Here is a 19,738-nt window from a genome sequence, read left to right as displayed (position 1 = left end):
ACCCAGGTTGCCAATCTGATACCATCGAGTGTCTTTTCTTATTTATATCCTTTGATTACTTTTAATTACAGATGCCACTTGATTTCCTGACGGGTCCCCATTTTTCTGTTGGTCTGATAGTTTTTTCTTACTGATATATAAGCCTTTGAAAGCATTTGTATAATTAATATATTAATGTGCTGTGGTATATTGTAAATATCTCCCTCTCCCTTTATTCGCAGCTCTCTTAAACAGATCCTAGGTGATCTGGCCTTTGATTTTTTAAGGATAAAATAATATTAGGTATAGTACTTTTTTGTTGCTGTGTTTTTTTGTTTTTTATTATTCATATGTGCATACAAGGCTTGGGTCATTTCTTCCCCCTGCCCCAACCCCCTCCCTTACCACCCTCCACCCCCTCCCTCTCCCCCCTACTCCCTCAATACCCAGCAGAAACTATTTTGCCCTTATTTCTAATTTTGTTGTAGAGAGAGCATAAGCCATAATAGGAAGGAACAAGGGTTTTTGCTGGTTGAGATAAGGATAGCTATACAGGGAGTTGACTCACATTAATTTCCTGTGCGTGTGTGTTGCTGTGCTTTAAACTCAGGGCCTTAAGCATGCTAAGCTTAAGACTAACAGTTAGCTGCACTCTTAGTCCTAGAAGTAGTATCTGGGATGTCTGTGTCAACCCTTTTGCAGGGAAGTCTGGGAGGCTATGTCTATACCTAGACATTCTCATTCACTCAGGAAAAACAGACAATAGCCCTAAAGACCCTAATAGAGCTTGCCATCACCTTCTGATAACTCTGACAGAATTCATATTAATTCCAGGTCCTCATCGTACTGGTGAGCATTGAGTGCTCATAGGGGTGTGTGTAGGTGAGGATATGGCTTGAATTCTCTGGTCCTCATTCAGCAGGAATCCTTGCTGCCCTGCAATTGGCCTGTGTGGGCTTGGGCTAGTCTCTGCCAAAGTTTCAAAAGACTGTGAAGGAGCACAAAGACCTCAGGTCCTCAGACACTCCTGATCTACAACACTAGTTATGACTGCACAGTTAAGAGCCTCCTATCTTTTCCTCCTTCTTCTAACTGGCTTCTTCCGTCAGACAAATCCCAAGCCAGAGAAAATGAAGGTGAGTGAGTTGCTAGAAAGGGCATGGCAGGGTTAAACCTGGTTACTCTTCATTCCTGCTTCTAGATCCTGGCCTCCAGTCCTTCCTACAAGATTCCTACTTCCATTTTCTTCTTTTTTGTGAGCTTCCCTAAACCTTTCTTTTCTTCTCGAATCTTCTTCACTTCTATAAATGGGTGATCTTTGTGGTGAATGTAGGTAGGGAAGAAAGGATCTCCTTATTGTGGTACTTTCTGTGCTCCTTCTCCAAGCACAGGTACCCCGAATGTCCCTCCAGCCACATCAGATGAGTCTAAGGATGGGACTGCCATGGATATTAGAGTAGGTGGGAACTGGGGTTTGGAGGTGAGACTGAGCTGAGTCATTTCAGACAAAAATAATCATGAACTAAGGAGGGGTTTCTTGTTGAAAAAATAAAAAAAAACAGATCTGAAAGTTTTGGGAATAAAGTCAAAGAGCTATAAGAGGAACATTAAACATATGGAAAAATAATTAGAGGCCTAAAGCAACTGGATTTGGAGTCAGATGTCTTGGAATCTGGCCTCAGTTCTATTCCCAATTTATGACTCAGTTGCCTTACTTGAGTAGAAGGGGCAATTCAAGGAAGTATCGTAATGAATGAGATGACTTGGTGGCAAAAAGGAATCATGGAGTTAGGGTTCACATAGTGGATTATCCACTTTTGACCCAGGATATAAAGTTACCCGTTGCTAATTTATAGGTAACAGTATCTAGCTTATGGGTGAGTGAGCAACAATTATTATGCATATAATGTGTTCTACAAAAGGCAGATCTGGTAAGATGTTTACCCTGCTCTGAAATTGACTAAGAAACTTTTTCAGAACTGATAAGGTTTTTACGTATTGGTTACAATGCCACCGAAGTGTGTGTGGAGATCCTAAGCTTAGAATTTGCTTAATGAAAACTGTCTAGAGGTGTTGAGACATATAAATTTGGAAGAGCAATCAATATCAGGAATAAGATGGATTAAAATGTCTTCAAGCTCAGAGTCTCTCTAAGACTTTGTATCCTGATATGCAACATGATTTTAATTGAAGTAGAAAAAAAGAGAGAGAGAGAAAGGAAGGAAGGAAGGAAAGAAGGAAGGAAGGAAGGAAGGGAAAGAAGTGCAAAAGGCAAAAATGTTTAAATGTTTAACTTGGAGCCTGGTATCTAGGTGATAGGAATGGATGCTTTCTTTCTTTTTTTCTTTTTTTTAAAGTGTAGCCCAGGCTGACCTCAAACTTGTGAGCCTCCTGCCTCATCCTCTTTGCCTCATTGATTACCGGCTGTGCCACCAGGACTGGCGGAATGGATGCTTTCATATGATGTTCTCTTTATACATGCCTCAGTATTGCTGGTGCATACATGTCTGTGTAAATTTAAAGAAAGGCACAAAAATCTGTACAACGAAAACCTCTTTCTCCCCAATACTAAGACTGATTATCCACAACCTGCTGTACTAGTGAGAGAATCAAAGGGTTCATAGGGTTGGAAAAAGTTGAACTTTGTATTTGCATTACTTCTTCTTTGTGTGGGGTCAGATGGTATTTGGTTAAAATTCTTTCTAGTCTACTGCATTTCCAGAAGGTCTAGTTTAATTCTTAAGTCTGAAACCTTTCTAACCAGATAATGCCATTTTCTCTAGCCAGTTCCTCCACCTTTTTCTCACTAGATGGTTTGGACATTTAGCTTCTTTTTCATGCTTCCTCTCTTCCTACTACTCCTTGTAGTCCAATTCCCCAACATAGGGAAGGAGGTCAGGTTGTGCTGGTGAGCTGGAGGGGGCGCTGTTTTTTCGCTCCTGCCTTTGTTAGAGTGAGCTTTCTTTCTCCTCCTGGTTAGTACAGAACCTAACTGGGCACAACTGGAGAGTCAGAAAAGACACAGGATAGACAAACAGACAGAAAGTGGGGTCAGGTGTGTTGGGCACTCGAGTGGAGACGCCCAGCCCTAATTGCTTTTTTTCTCTATTCTTTAAGGCCTTACTCCTTGCAGCTCTTTAAAACCTTGCTTAAAACCTCTTTCCTGAGACTGGCACTGTCCCGTGTTATTTCTTAGCTTATCTTTAGCTAATCCCTCTTAAAGTCTTTTGCCTCCAGGCTTGCAGCTTTTCTTTAGCATTCTTTCTTTAGCTTTCTTAAAGCCTTGGTGCTCAGACTTGGAAAGTCTCCGTCCTCTATCTTGTACTGTCCCATGTTCTCTTTGGCTTTTCTCTAGCTTCCAAAGCCTAGGTTAAAGTTCTTTATTTGGCTTTGCTTTTCTAAGGCCTATGTTAAAGTTCTCGGTGCAGACTTTCTATCAACCCCTCTTTAGCCATACTTTTCCCTTTGGCAATTTCCCTTTAGCAATTCTTTTCCCTTCAGTAATTCTTTTCCCTTCCAAAAGCTTCCCACACCAAAAAGCCTAAGCCAAAGCCCCAAAAAGCCCTCCAAAGCCAAAGGCAAAAAAGCAAAAAGCCCCCAGCCCTCCTTCAGTGGGCCTGGCAAACCGGGGAGCAGAGGCTCTCAGGGAGGGGCATGACATTGTAACAGGAGAAACCTGCGTTCCTGCTTCCACGATTAAGGAGATGCAGCTGTTCTACTTTTTTCTGTTTCATGGCTGGGGCTGTGTCGGTCTCGACCTACAGGTGAAAGCAATTAAGCTGAATCTTGCCTTGCTTACCTCTAGTTCTCATAGGCTTTTCATAATCCGATCTCCACAGTGAGCATCATGGCATTAGCACGCCTTACCTACTGAAGGGAACCTGCAAGGGTAGATGACACTTATCTTATAGAAGAATTTAACATAAGAACACGAAATGAGAATTTCAGGTGGGACTTATTTCTGTTATGCAGCTTTCTGCTCAAATATTTGAGAATAAGTGAGATAGATGGAGCAGATAGTGAAGGTGTTATTCGACACCTGGATCATGGTGTGAGGAACTGAGTATGTGATAGATTGGATGCTGCCAGACAGATTTTAGTGACCAACCACAGATAGAATTTAGGCTCTCCAGATCCTTTCTTCGGGGATACACAAAGGTGGGTTCCACAGTATTGACTATCACATGAATAAGAGGATAGCAGAAGAGAGAAAACTGTTCAGGGAGGTAACAGTAGATTCTAGAATGTTAAACCTGGAAGGCTCCTTGAGGTTCTAATAGGAATCTAGATGAACATAATGGATTTTTCTCTTGGGGAAACTGAAGGCCAAGATGAGAATTGCCCAGGTTCACAAAGGAATTTAATAATAGATTTGGCTTCCAATTTCCAGGCTAGAGATCTTTCTGTTCTATCATGTTAATGAGTGGAGTTGTATCATGTTAATGAGTGGAGTAAGAAGCCAGAAGACCCAGGAAAAGAGAAGTAATTAGACCATCCTGAAATACTCAAGCAATTAAAAACCTGCCCTTCTCTGAAACAGTCCAGCAGCTTTCATTCCAGAGCCAAGGCACAGCCTCAGCCTCACACCGTGCTTTTTTCTTTGGCCCTGCTTACTTCCAGTTCCTCTCATCCCAGCTCACAAACCTCATTTCTTTTCCAGTCATCTCAAGAATGTTCTGGTATCCTACCTCTGCCAGGATAATAGGAAGAGAGGCTTGACTATTTTTTGCTTAAAAAAAATAGACTTCAGCTGGATGCCAGTAGCTCATGCCTGTAATCCTAGCTGCTCACTCAGGAGGCAGAGAGCAGGAAAATAGTGGTTTGAAGCCAGCCCGGACAAATAGTTCTGGAGACCCTATGTCACAAAAACCCTTTACAAAAATGGGCTAATGTGGTGGCTTAAGGTATAGGCCCTGAGTTCAAACCCCAGCACTGCAAAAAAAAAAAAAAGACTTTAAATCACAAGATCCAAATTCAGTCTCAACATTGATCCCCTAAACAACTTTTGTTTGTTTTCTGAGACTCAGTTAATACCGGGTTATTTGTTGAGTGTTTTGAAAGATTGCACAGATGTCAAGAATTGCTGTTACTAATAATACAATTTATAAAATCTTCCAGATGAACTGCTACAAAGATGTGAAAGGCACCATCTATGACTATGAGGCTGTCACTATTAACAGGAAGGAGCGCATTCAGTTCAAGCAGTATGTGGGCAAACTTGTCCTCTTTGTCAACGTGGCCACTTATTGTGACCTGACAGCTCAGTATCCTGGTAAGAACTCAGAGCCATATGTCTTTGGGACTTAAATTTGTGGTTTATATTCTAAATTACACTGGGAATTATATTCTAATTATGTGTCAAAATAAATATGTGAAATTAAGTAACTTAATTCTCTAATATCAGAAGTCAGCAAAATTTGGCCTACAAATCAGGCCAATCTGTTTTTTGTAAATAAGGTTTTACTGGATCGCAGCCATGCTTGTTTATTTACATATTGGCTATGATTGCATTTATACCCAAGGCAGAGGTTGTAGAGTACTCGTGATGAGAACATATGGTCTGCAAAGCCTGAAACATTTACTATTTGGCTCTTTACAGAAAAAAATTGCTGGCTCCTTCCTTAGACCTGGCCTCTGCCTTGTCTGAGATTTTCACTAAAAATCAATAGGAGCTTCTCAGAAGATTCCAGAAGTCTCCTTAGAAATACAGGAGAGAAGATCCATATTTTTTAACTTTCCAGGGTAGCTTGCAATGACAAGGAAAAGGAGACAGGTTTTTATATCTGTAGTTGCATTTGACTGAGTAAGGGTTGGCAGAGGAGGCTACGATAGAAGTCAATACTTCCAAACCTCACCGCTTCCTTTGGGTGGAATATTCTCTTTTGTTCATTATTCAGGGAAGAATTTTGCCTTTCTCATATTTTAGGTCATTGGTTTAAAAGCCAATGGATAATGAGCAGGATGGGTTATACCAGAGACAGATGTAGTTCATATATTTGAAGTAATAAGAACTTCCTTTGGGTTTTTTATTTTGGTGTGTTTTGCGGAAGTAATATATTCACAAGGCTCAAAATTCAAAGGAAACAAAAATGTTTAGAAAACTCTCTCCACCTCCCTTGCCTCCCTTCAGACACCAATATTGTCATGTTTATAAAATACAATTCTTTCTTTCTGCTCCTCCCCTCAGTTCATAACATATTACAAGTACTATTTCCTGTCTTTCCTTTTAAACTTAGCAAAATATTTCACATTTGAGCTCGCGCGCGCGCGTGTGTGTGTGTGTGTGTGTGTGTGTGTGTGTGTGTACGTGTGTGCTTAGATCAGGGTCTCATTATGTAGCCCAGCTGGCCTCAAACTTGTGATCCTCCCAAATATTGGGATTACAGATATGTGCCACCATACCTGGCAGTAAAATACTCTTGAGTTTAGTCCACTTCCTCATTCTTTTTAAAGACTGAATAATATTTATTGGACCATAACTAATTTTATCCATTCATAGGGACTCTAAAAAAAAAATCAACTTATTTGGTTTCTACTTGGCACATAACAGATGAGGAAACTGAGGAATGGCTACTCAAGGAATGGAAAACAAGCTTCCTAATTTCTTGTCTCTTTCCTTGAGGGCTACAGTGCTAAAGAAAAGAAGGAAGGATATGAGGAGAGGTTCTGAGGAACCGCTCCTGAAAACAGGAACACAATCTATTTTTTTTTAAAAAAAGAAAAATAGTAAAATAAGAAGGACTAAGAGGAGAAATCAATTGGCTGAGCTAAATCTGAGTGGAACTGGCCATTATTTGTCAAGAGGTGAAAGGCAGCCATCCTGGAAAGGGTTCACAAAGAAGGTGATTATAAAACTCTGAGCCAGAGCTGGTGGCTCACACCTGTAATCCTAGCTACTCAGGAGGCAGACAGAGATCAGGAGGATCACAGTTTGAAACCAGCCCAGGCAAATAGCTTGCAAGACCATATCTCAAAAAATCCCTTCACACAAAAGGGCTGGTGGAGTGGCTCAAGGTACAGGCCCTGAGTTCAAGCCCTAGTACCACAAAAAGAACAAAACAAAACCAAAACTTTGAGCAGACACCCTGGAATTCCTCCTGGCAGTGGATGAAGGCAGTTGAAGTTTATGTTTTGGTATATCATGGAGGATTTTTAGATAGAATTCATCTTTACCATCCTGAGAATGGTTGAATATCTGGTCAACTTGAAATTTCTCTGGTTCTGCCTGCCTCTGTCAGGTTTAATTGTACTGTGCTCCGGGTGAGCCAGCCTGATATAGGAGAGAAGATCAGTTCTCCTTGTCTGTGTCTTTTCCTTTAGAAAAGAAAGCTTCAATCTGTCAACTAACCAAGTAGGGAAGGCAAACTGATGAACAGTGATGTTGCAACCTGACTTTGTTTTAAAATCAGTGGGATGGTGATGCATGAAGATGAGTAGGCTCCATCTCAAAGCAATGGGATAGAAACTCCTCTGAAATGAGACCTGGACATCCCTGTTCTTAATGAAGAGCCTCCAGATGGTTGTGATGTGGTGCAGGTTTGGGATCTGCTGACCCATAATAAAGGGCTTTAGAGTACATGTCCATACATCTGGTGCCACTCACAACCTTCCTGATCTAGAGATGTTCCCCTTTCTGGCCTGATTCCTTCTCTGTAAAATTAGTAACCCCAGGGACCTTTCTCTACCCAAAGTCCAGCCCATAGTCTACCTTTTCTAACTACAGAACTGAATGCACTCCAAGAGGAGCTGAAGCCCTTCAACTTGGTTGTATTGGGCTTTCCCTGCAATCAATTTGGAAAGCAAGAACCAGGGGACAACAAAGAGATTCTTCCTGGGCTCAAGTAAGTGCTTGGAACCCAGTGGGAGCTCCCTATCTACCTTTCCTGTCTCCAGAGACCCTTCCTTCTCAGGAACCTCCTGGCTGGGTGATGGATTGATAGGCTACAGAGCATTTGCAAGCTGATTTTAACCTTTGCCCTGAGGAGAGTCTGGTAGTGTCCAGACTCCCTCTCCACCTCTGGCTGAGACCTGGATGGACTGTGGAACAGCCAGACGACAGAGATACCTGGAAAGGAAGCAGTGAGAGGAGCAGAGACAGACTATGGACTAGAGAAAAACCAAGTGAATCAGGATGCCCAAAGTCCCAAGCTGGCCTTATTCTCTTCTGTACTCCCATCTCATGCCTCAGCTCCTTTCTGCCCTTTCTCACACTTCAAATCCTTCTGTCCTATTTATTATAACTTCCTCCCTCATATGCTGGAACTTCCTGGGAACATTTGATTTTTTGCAGGTATGTCCGGCCAGGAGGAGGATATGTACCTAATTTCCAGCTTTTTGAGAAAGGTGATGTGAATGGTGATAAAGAACAGAAAATCTTCACCTTTTTGAAGGTGAGTGAATTAGTGGCTTATGCCTCTTCCTTTTCCCCAATACTGCTTTTGTTTGTATTTTGCTTTTTTTTTGAGATAGGATCAAGGCTGGCCTTGAACTCACTTTAGAGTCCCAGCTGGCCCTCCATCCTTCTGCCTCTGCCTCCAAGTACTAGGATAAGAAGCATTGTGCCACCACAAAAGGCTTTTCCTTAATATTCTTAGCACAGAGTTGGTGGTGTGGAAATGGACCCAAGGGATCATGTCTGGAGGTGGAATTGAGCCTTGTGGATGAAATCTCCAATCAGCATAGGGTTGTGGGTTTAACTTGTTAGTATCTTTGGGGCTCTGGATTTGTGTGATAGAAAAGAATTGTGTGGAGGTGCAACCTTTACTGGGACTACCCCCTTGCTCACTGATGTCCATTCACTCATTCATTTATCCAATGTACATTTAATGAGTATCCACTACTTATAAGGCAGCTTAATAATACAGACATGAAGATGAATAAGGTACATCTCCTACTATTGATGAGATCATCCTTCAGTAGAGAGCTAGAGATTGACAGATATAATAGAGTATAGTGGATTCCTTATGAAACACTGACTTGTAGACCCAGAGAATGCCAGAGCTGAAAGGACCCTAAAGATCACCAGTGAGTTATTCAGAAATGCTGGACTATGGACCAATACTAGACATGTTAAGATTTTTATATGTCCTCAGTAAACTGAAGAAAATAGAAGTGTAAGGAGGGTCTCATAAACCCAACTCATGGGACTTATAAAGCTACCCTTTATTCAAAGATTATTGCCCACATATAATTTATAATTTGAATTCTTACAATGGTCTTTTCTAACATAAGTGATGGTGTCTTAATTTTTTTCTTATTTTATAAAATGTTAATAACTCTAAGTTGCTCCCAAAAATATTTATTAGAACACTACTAGCCCGCATAAACCTAGATCTGGGAAACCACTTTCTAATCCAAGTCATTCACTATTTTGAAAATGAAAATGAAAGCTTGAGAAGTGATATACCTTACATGCAGACATGATGGGACTTGGGGTCAGAAACAGAAAGAGAGAGCAGACTAACTGTGTCTGCAACAGTCTTGCTAGCTGGCATGGTGGTGATGAGAAAAATATATGGAGTTTACTAAGAATCACAGGGAATTAAAATGTAAGAGGGATGGCTTACCTGTGGGTGAAAATATCCTGGGTCATTTGGGAACAGAAATGATGTTACTGTTTCTCCTTTCCATTTCCGCTTCAGCGCTCCTGTCCTCACCCCTCTGAGATTATGGGCTCATCCAGACATATCTCCTGGGAACCCATAAAAGTCAATGATGTCCGCTGGAACTTTGAAAAGTTTCTGGTAGGGCCTGATGGAGTCCCTGTCATGCGCTGGTTCCACCGGACTGCAGTCAACACAATCAAGTCAGACATCCTGTCCTACCTGAAGCAATTCAAAACTAAATAGGAAAGCTACTCATCCAAAGACCTGTCCCGGAAAAAACCATCCTCTTGCCACAAGCTTTTCCTAAATGGACTCTACTTGACTAAGTCACCTCCGTGCTGCCAAAATTCCCACTCTCTACCAAGTACATTTATATTTGGAAGACCACTGAAAATTTTCCTTAAAAGAGTATGTGGGGAGAGAATAAAAGAATGGAAACCTTAAATCCAGTATCTCTGTTACAGATTGGATCATTCATATCCATCAAAGGAAAACCATCCTTCCATGAAAATGGCTCAGTCAGCTATCATATCTTGAAGAACAACATCCTTAGGGCATTCTATCTTCTCTTTCTACTCTGAAGGTGTAGAAATAGTGGTGGGATTATAGTCACATAATATAGATTCTGCCTTCTAATATTTTCCCCTGTTGTCAATTTCCAAGTCTTTTTAGATCAGTCTTCAGACATGACACCTCCAGTCACCTGTCATTCTCCTGTAGGAGCCCTAAGTGGGAGCAGGAGAACTGACTCATATAAAGGGAGGACATCTCCATGCTAGTGGGACCTGGGACTTTTCTCTGTTTGGTCCTCAAAAGCTTTGTGTCATTGTCTGACCTTTTGTGCTTGTGGGTGGGAATGCCCTGTGTGTTTGAAGGATAAGATTTCCCTCTGGACCAAAGATTCTTCAGTTTCAGCCCAGCCTTGTTACTAACTCCAATAAAATGTTTTCTGCATATTTAAGATCTCTGTGGTGGTTTTAAATCCCATCTTGTACCTGAACTCATCTTATATCCCTCCTCTTGCTTATTCTGTCACTGACGGTGTACTTTCCAAATTATCTGAACCTCCACAGGCAGAAGGATTTACCCTCCCAGATGATTGGAAATTTGCCACGTGATGCCTCTTAGCTGTCAACTGTCTTTAGGAATTGCTTCAAGCCAAGTTTGTCCCTGGGGTAGCCTATGAAGTGGTCTATGGGAGGGGGTATAAAGACCAAACCTTGACTGTTCAACTGAGAACAACTCCAAAGGGTCATCCCAGTTCCAGAGACACTTGAGGCATAGGTTGGTGCCTTTTTGTGCTTGCACTGCACTGTACCTCAATTTTTCCCTATGACAATTTCTGCTCTTCCTAGCTATTCTCTTCCTATTCTATTCCCTGATTATGATAACCATCAAATTAAAAATATGCATTCATTGGAGCCCCATCCCCACATGTGGAGCCTTAGATAATGACTTAGTAAACTATTTTTTTTCTTTCTTTCTTTCTTTAGATGCTGGGGATCAAACTGAGGGTCTCATGCATGCTAGGGCAAATGCTCTACCACTGAGCTATATCCCCAGTCCCCTAGTAAACTTCATGAATGCCAATCTCCATCTTAGAATCTGCTTTCCAGGGAGCCCAACCTGCAATTGTTGGAACAAAATGATCCAAGAAAGAAGTTGCTAAGATGAGATTTTTAAAGCTGAATTATCCACAACCTGGATAACATGAGTAGAGCACAAACAGCCACTGCACTGGTGTGGTGTACTGATAGAAGGGTGTGCACTAGAAGATGTGAGGTGGGTGCTTGGAAGACATGGGGATTGATAGCTATAAGATAATAGAATTGGATGGTCAATGCGGAATTAAATCCTTGCTCTAGAGAGGGTCAAAATTAAGAGCTAAGGATGATATATCATTAAATAAAGGCTAAGTGTGAAACTGTGTTTCCACGGGATCCTATTAAGAATCTCTCATAGCCTGCAACTCAAAGGCATAAAAAGTGAAGGTTCAGGCCCGAGACTTAATCACAGGGATAGCAGAATTCCAAAGAAAGTTGAATTCCAAACCTAGATTGTCTGCTATGCCAATTTAAGACATTATTGGGAAAGAATAGATCCGGAAAACATAAGATGGAGACATCTGGTTTGTGGCAAAAGACCATTCAAATCCCCAGGTTTGCCAGGACCCTTGAAACTTTTAGAAGAGGCTCACTCTCCTTCTTAATAAGGGTTAATGTGTCCTTCTTGCTTGAAAACAGTGCAGATGACTCTGTCACCTGTTCAGCATCCGCCCTTATAAAACTAGATTCTAACAGTTCCTAAGCAGGGGAGTGGAACATAAAGTTATGTTAATTGATAGGAGAGCACACCCACACACACCTCCCCAGTACAGAGAATTTACACACTGGCAAGAACCCGACACACTGTTAAGGATGTCCCCTGCTTGGAAAAAAGAAATGGTTCTTGATAAATGTAGAAATGCCAGGATGTTGTTACAGATGCAGAAATAAGGGATCAAAAGTTCAGAAAGGTTAGCATGTTACAGTGGATTTACCAAGTAAACCCACTAGGTGACACGCGTCACAGAGGGCCAAAGGACTTTGAGTTTAAGTCCTTTGAGTTTGAAAAATAAATAAATAAAAAGGAATGTTATTAGCTCATGCCACTTAATACCTTTACCAAAAATGCTTTAAAAATTTCACCTTTATCTGTAAATAGTCACAGAGAAAAGCCTGAAACAAAAAACAACAAATGTGGACAATGGATCTCTGAAGATAGGAGACTTCAGAAATTTTTCTTAGTGTTTTTCTGCTTTTGCTTGGCCTGTCTTACAGTGGCTTTTCTTTCATAATTATTATTGTTGCGAGATCTAAGATTTTTTTTTCTAAAAGAAATATTATTTCTTTGAATGTTTTATTTTAACACTGGAGCGGGAGAGCATCATATAAAGCAGAAGAAAGCCTCGCAGAGAGAAGGGTGGAGGCGCGGAAACCGAACAGCGAAGGCGCACAATCCGCGCGAATCCCAAACAGCGGGAAAACCTCTGCTTTTTACCCGCGGAGTGCCCTCACCTAAGCGCAAACCTCGTCCCGGTGTAGTGAGCCACACGTCTGCTTCACCTGCAGCCAGTTTTGCCTCCACCCTTTGTCAAACCAACGTGAGTTTCCTTCATTCAAATACTTTCAAAGAGCTGCCTGAATTTAAAGAAACCATCGGGAAGTCTGAGCGGAAAATCAAGGAACAGGGGACTGAAACCTTCAGTCCCTCTGTGGTATGGGGAAAAAGGCTTGAGATTGGAGTTCCCTTCCTTCCCGCGTTTTTAGCGGAAGTTCTATGTCACAAGGTTTCTTTTGGCTCATGTTATTTAATACCATAAAAACGTTTAAAAGCAGCTAATCTGTAAAAGCATCTTCACTTATGTCCCTTAGCACATACCAGTCGTGGCTCCAGTGGCGCAATCGGTTAGCGCGCGGTACTTACACAACAGTACGTCTGTGAGCTATGCCGAGGTTGTGAGTTCGATCCTCACCTGGGGAAATTTTACTGTTCTGTGCTGGAAACCCAACTCATGAGAGAGCATAAAGATTTGAGGTCTTTCTAAGGAAATGCTATTGTGATTTAAACTGTACCCAGACCTGCTTAAGCCTGTGCATGACAGATGTCATTCCATAAGCCCTTTTGATAACTGGCTTCTTGAACCAACACTTCTGCAACAACTTTTTGTCAGTTGCCTAAAACAACTGTTCCAATTCTATAAGAAACACCATCATAATCTCATGCTCAGAACTCAGGTCCATATAAAAGTTGCTGGTTTGTTGACTCTATGACATGAGGGTGATGCTGGTTCTCATCATTATTTTGGTTAATAATTTCCTGTCACTGAATCTGCCTTCCTTATCTCACTTTCTTCTTTCCTCTGGACTTTCTCTGGGATTCTTACCACCTTAATAAATCCTTGTTGCCTGAGACACAATGATTGATTCTTGGAAAAGAAATTGTCCCACTACAGGCTTAGAATTGAACAGGAACCAGGAGGAGAATGGGGCAGGGCACTCATCTCACCCTCTGGATTTTAAACGTTGTCTGAGACATCCTGGAGAGGTAGGTTTAGAGCTCTCCCACCTAACAGAAGATTTATGATTGACCATGTGCAACTGCTTTGCACTGTCAGTTCTTGTTCAGCTGCTGCTACATTTTGTAGTGTTTACCTTCACCCTGATCCCACCCTGAGCTGCCACTGTGGACATGCAGTATCAGAGCAAGAGTCAGACCAATTTGGATGAATGCTTGGTAAAAAAGTGATAAGTGGATAGTTAACTTACTAAGATGTACAATGGACATATCATTAAGAGCTGTTCACAGTACTGTTGATGATAAATTATCAGTTAATAGCCACAAATTCTCTTCCTGAATGCATGTCTCTTTTGCAAAGTGATTTTGCAGTAGCTTCTTTCAAGAGGTGGAGTCTATTTTCCCTCCCCCTTGTATGTGAGTTGCCTTGTGATTTGCTTTGGCCAATAGAATGCTATAGAAGCAGTATGCAAAGTGATGTGGGAGTTCCAAGATCAGTTCACAAGAAGCCTTGTACTGCCCCTCTTGCCTCCTGTTGAGGCTATCATATAAAGAAGCCCCATCTAGCCTCTTATAGGGCAGCAGACTACTTTGGAAACCAGAGGTTTAGGTCAAAAAGCTCTGGCCCTGGAAGTCCCAAATAGATTAGGTTTGGCCACTGGTCGCTAGGCGCCAATTAAAGAGATGGGCACTGGTGAATGGCAGAGAAAGGAGATTTGCTTGCAATCGGCCTTGTTGGGGAGACAAAAATCTTGGGGTCTATGGTGACCCCAAGATTGTCTTTAAGAAGCTGACAGAAACTTTGACATTTTATAGGAAGGAAATCAACAGACTGGTTTGAGGTGTATGTGACTGGTGGAGCCAGCAATCTTGATCAGGCAGGTGGTCTGGTCCAGTTCTGGGAAGTTATCACCTGGAGCGAGTAATCTGGTTCCTGTTTGAGAGGATTCTTGGGATAATTGTCCTCACTGGGAAGGTGGCAACTCCAAGTGGCTCCAGTTCACTGTCACAAAGATGTTATCCATCAGTCCTGTTCCTCCTGGAATGCAAGGTGACTGGGAAGGACAGAGGGACTCAGAAAAAGTTAATGTGGCAGAAGGACAAAATGGAGTTAACTACGCAATGTGGCAGAAAAGGGCAAAATGGAGTTAGCTAGGCCCAGTGCCCTTTTTCACTTACAGAAAGAGTCCCAGCCATTCCAGCCCTTCAACCCACATGGGGTGAGCTGAGGTCATCTTAGGTCATCTTAGGTCATCCTGTCCAAGCTATAAACAGTCCCCAACTAGGACCATCCATGCTGCCAGATAAAGACATTTGCATAAGCAACCCCAGACAAAGCCAGCAACAAAATGCCCAACTAATAATCATAGCTCAAATTCTTGGCCTGGCAAACTGTAAATAAGAGAAACAATTGTTGTGTAAGCCACTAAATTTGAGGGAGCTTTGCTATATAGATACAAATGATGGATATGACATTTAGCGCAGTTTTAAGCACAAAGTAAAAGGCTAAGACAAAAAAAAAAAAAAAGGCTAAGACAACTGGCATTTTATTACTTGGGAGATCTTATCCCAAGCACTGGATCCTCTCTGCCCTTGCCACAGCCTGAAGACTCCAAAATCATTTGGAATCCTGGGCTATTCCAATGGAACACTGAAGTAAGCTTCTGGGTCTTTAGGTCCCAAACTCAGAGTTCCTGCTCTGAAAGACCTAGAGGTTCTAGATTGCTAGAGTGGGCAGAAGTATGAATGAGCAGTTAGGGCTCACATTCCACATGAGTGAAGTTTATCATGACTGGTTTAAATAAAAAATGAAGACTGCTTAATAAAATTTGGCTGGGGTTTAAGTGGAGTGAAAAATAAAAGGGCTCGTTGTATATAAAAAACAGTGAGGAGTTTAGAATTCTCTTTTTTTCTCATATGCTCTGCTGTCTAGCTCTGTATTCACTTGTCCCAATATGCCCATAGATTTTACAACCCTTTATATTGTAAAAGATCTATAATGATCTAATAAATTACCTTTGTATACAATCATATCATTTAAGAATAAGGACAGTTGGTTCTTCTTTTCTAATCGTTATACCTTTTGTGTTTTGTATTTTTCTCAACCTGACTGCAAAAGGCAATGAATGAGGTACACAACAATCTTGCATAGAAGTGATAAGAGCTGCCATCACTGATTTGTTACCAATCAAAAACAGAATGTCTCCAATATTAGATATTTCAATTTTAGAATGATGTTTATCCTTTTTGTTGGTTTTTTGGTGGAACTGGGGTTTGAATTCAGGGCTACATGCTTGTAAAGCAGGTGCTCTACCACTTGAGCCACATCTCCAGCTCTCAGACTGATGTTTATCTTTGAAATATTTTATTAACAGGTTAAAGACATTTTCTTCTACTACCAGGTTGGTTAGAGTTTCAACCATTATTGAATTCTAAGTTTTATCAAACACTTTTATGTCTCTATTGAGCTAGTCACATGATTTTTTAAAATTCCTAATATACTGAATTGGAATGATTTAGTTTCTAATGATACACTAACCTTGAATTTTGGTATAAACTTAAGACTAAAATTATGAATAATTTGTTTTAAACAATAATTGTGTCCAGTTCCTTTACATCCAGGATAATTTGCATCTAATTTCAAGAGATCCACCTATGATTTTCTTCACCCATAATGTTCCTATCACGTTGTGTACAAAGGTGATACCAGCCTTACTCTGGCAACTTTAAAAAAAAAAAATTTAAATATCGGTTGGGGATGTGACTCAGTGTAGTATGTATGAGACACTGGGTTGAATCCTCAGCCCTGAAAAAAAAATATAGACCTATCATATAGACCTATCATTTAGCTCCTGGGTATTTATTTAATAGAAATGAAAGCGTATATCTATACAAATCATTATACACAAATATTCATAAGCAGTTTTATAATAGACCAAACCACAAAATAACCTAAATGTTCATCAACAGACCAATGGATAAACAATTTGTAGCATATCCATACAAAAGAATATTTTCCAGCAATAAAAAGAAATGAATTTGTGACACAAGCAGTAACATTGATAAAACTCAGTAATGATTATGAGTGAAACAATTTTTTAAAAGTCAATACTGCTGGGACCTGGTAGCCCACACCAGCACTCAGGAGACAGAGACAGGAGGACCCTGAGTTCAAGGCCAACCTGGGCTATATAGCAAGACCATGTCTCAAATTTAAGAAAGGAAAAGAAGAAAGAAAAACAGAAAAAAGAAAAGGTCAATACTGAATAGTAACACTTACAAATTCTAAAACTTAACAGCCATTTCATAAAATATAAACACAGGATGATAGAAAGCAGATCGGTGAGTGTGTGTGAGAGGGGGACAAAGACTACAAAGAGTCCAGGAACACTGCTGGGCTGATGTCTAGATTCATTATCTTTACTGTAGTGTGGTTTCATGAGTTGTCAAACATGCTTAAATATGTGTGGTTTATTATATGGCAATTATTATCTAATAAAGCCGTTTAAAGATTAAGTGGGGGTGGAATCTCATCATGGCATTCTTGCAACAGTAGTTGTGGGGTTCTCTCCATCCGCTCCTTTTTTCTTGCTACACCACGGAAGAGTTTGCTTGTCCGATTTATTTCTTCTCTGAATGTTCTAAGTCTCCTATAATAGATGAGATACGAGGTTTCTCAGTAAGAAAATGTTTGACAATCAATTCAATTTATTTCATAGTTTAAGACTATTGCCATTCCTTCTTGAATCTAATTTAGCACATCATATTGTTCTAATACTGTGTCTATTTCATTTAAATATGCAAATACATTTGGCCGAATTCTTTTCCCTTTTGGAGAAGCTGCAGCATCACGAGCGAGATCAAACCGCAACACATCATCCCATTTCAGATACAGATTGGGAGAGAATTCAAATTCTCAGAAGGAAAGCGACCAGGTGTAACTTGGGACATGAACAGGAGTGTTTGGAAAGTGAAAAAGGTAACCCAACCACGAAGGGATTCGAACCCTCAATCTTCTGATCCGAAGTCAGACGCCTTATCCATTAGGCCACGTGGTCCTCTGACACTTAGGTGGCAGAAAATTATAACAAGTATCGGGAATCTTGGCCGTTGACCCATTTTACACGTTCTTTAGTGTAATTTTGATACACTGACACGTTCTTCGTTATTTTTATTTCAAAGACGCTATAATTAATACAAGAGCTAAATCATGTCTCCAACGGCAGTAATAGGGTTATATGAAATGCAAATTCCAATTTTCTACAAACGCCATGCAACAACAAACTACATTCAACACCAAATTTGCATAATGTGCCACGGTACCTTGCTCAGCCAATAACATTGAGCTGTAAAGAAATAAGAAAAAGAAAAGAATTCCTCTGTAATCACGGCTGCAAATGCTGGATCAGGATTGAGACCCTCGGATGTGAGGGCGATCTGGCTGCGACATCTGTCACCCCATTGATCGCCAGGGTTGATTCGGCTGATCTGGCTGGCTAGGCGGGTGTCCCCTTCCTCCCTCACCGCTCCATGTGCGTCCCTCCCGAAGCTGCGCGCTCGGTCGAAGAGGACGACCATCCCCGATAGAGGAGGACCGTTCTTCGGTCAAGGGTATACGAGTAGCTGCGCTCCCCTGCTAGAACCTCCAAACAAGCTCTCAAGGATTGAGACCCTCTCAGAGTAAATGAAAATCCCCATAAGGTGTACAACAAAGACCCTTCCTGAGACCCCCTCTGCTCGGCGTCCAATTCAGCTTGACTCCATTTGCGATTAAATCGAGGCTTGTCTCTGCTTGGGAACTTTGAAGTACAGACTCTCCCACCCGCACTTCACGGAGGTGTGTAGTGTGCTGTTTGTAAAAAGCTCAAGAATGTACCAGCAATTAGATGTCCTGTCACCTTGTGCCACCACCTGGTTGTGGTTGGTGTATGGTTCAGCAGGGAGCAGGGGATTTGAGGTTAGAAAACCTGCAGTTCAAATCACTGTGGTGGTCGTGCTTTGTTTTTGGTTTTCCCCAATTGTTCATTCCCCCTCCCCTCCGACGCCCCCAGCTACCCACAACTCACTGGATCCAGATCGCCTACTAGTCCTGCGCGCGCAGGAAAAGCGCACGCGTGGGATCCACGCGCCGGGCTGATCCCGGCGCGAGGACCTCGTCCTGTGCGGGGGAGGGGGGCGCGGATGCGAAAGCAACAGGGCTGAAATCCCTGGCACTAGGAGCCTCGTTCCCACTACTGGGAACTCCTGGACCACCGGATTTGAGTCTTTGTGGAATCTGCCTCCTCACTATATCCTGGCTTCCTGCCCTCCCGAAGTCTATTGTACAGATCTTTCATATTTCACAAGTGCTGGAGAAACATACCGATAAGGTCCGCTAATCAGAGACAGCAACCTGAGAAGGCTGACCCTCTTTCTCTTGCCTTACAAGAAAGCACCGTCTGGATTCTCTCCCCGCGCCAAGTTAAAGTGTCTTACTGCTGGGGTGGGTCTTTGACCCACCGAAGGGGATCAGTAAACACCCGCGATCCAAACCTACTCTGAGACCTAAAGGATGAAAAAGACTTAAAACAAAAACAAACAAAAAAACCCGAAGTTTATCCAGCATGCGCAATGGTGTAAAGAGTTTTGCCCAATTAATTTGAAATTCTAAATGAGAACAAAACAACAAAAAGTCAATTATGGGCTGGGGAAGTGGCACAGACAGTAGAGCAGCTGCCTAGCAAGCCCTGAGTTCAAATCACAAAATCCCATTTAACAAATGGAAAATATGGTCCATAAATTGAATAGTCAAAAAATTTCCCACACAAAAAAACTTCTAAACCCAGATATTTTCACTGGGAAATTCTAAAAAACTTCTTCTGGCTAGAAACCTCTCAAATTTTGGAAGCAATATGGACTTCCAGATTCCTGAAGCTCAAAGGGGTCTAAAAAGATCAACACAAAGAAAACGATCTTGATGCACAGTTACAATCAAATTGTAAAACGTCAAAGGGAACGGAGAATCTTTAAAGCAGCACAAGAAAAAAAGATCACATGCAAGGGAATTTCCACACTTTCAGTGGATTTCTCAGCAGATAACCTGCAAGCCTAAAGGAAGT

The 19,738-nt window shown here is 41.5% G+C and overlaps 1 protein-coding gene and 2 non-coding genes across 4 annotated transcripts; 2 read left to right on the top strand and 1 right to left on the bottom strand.

Moving 5' to 3' along the window:
- The first annotated feature begins 1,025 nt into the window (after positions 1 to 1,025).
- Gpx5 (glutathione peroxidase 5) lies at positions 1,026 to 9,827 on the top strand. 2 transcript variants are annotated; one of them, XM_020177033.2, is made up of 5 exons: positions 1,026 to 1,115; positions 5,098 to 5,251; positions 7,703 to 7,820; positions 8,270 to 8,369; positions 9,621 to 9,827. In XM_020177033.2, the coding sequence occupies exons 1-5, from the start codon at positions 1,026 to 1,028 to the stop codon at positions 9,825 to 9,827; spliced, it is 669 nt and encodes a 222-aa protein (XP_020032622.2). The 2 variants fall into 2 exon arrangements, with proteins under 2 accessions (XP_020032622.2, XP_073938777.1); XM_074082676.1 differs by lacking the exons at positions 7,703 to 7,820; positions 9,621 to 9,827 and having other exon boundaries at positions 8,270 to 8,331.
- Positions 9,828 to 13,012: 3,185 nt separating this feature from the next.
- Trnai-uau (transfer RNA isoleucine (anticodon UAU)) lies at positions 13,013 to 13,106 on the top strand. The gene is made up of 2 exons: positions 13,013 to 13,050; positions 13,071 to 13,106. It is a non-coding gene; the product is annotated as a tRNA-Val (tRNA).
- A 4,519-nt stretch (positions 13,107 to 17,625) lies between these two features.
- Positions 17,626 to 17,698, bottom strand: Trnar-ucg (transfer RNA arginine (anticodon UCG)). Its single transcript has one exon. It is a non-coding gene; the product is annotated as a tRNA-Arg (tRNA).
- Positions 17,699 to 19,738: the final 2,040 nt, after the last annotated feature.

The sequence above is a fragment of the Castor canadensis genome, chromosome 8 (genome assembly GCF_047511655.1).
Source record: "Castor canadensis chromosome 8, mCasCan1.hap1v2, whole genome shotgun sequence".
In the NCBI taxonomy this organism is placed as follows: domain Eukaryota; kingdom Metazoa; phylum Chordata; class Mammalia; order Rodentia; family Castoridae; genus Castor; species Castor canadensis.
The sequence above is the reverse complement of the archived record's forward strand: the minus strand, read 5'-3'. Positions and strand labels throughout refer to the sequence as shown.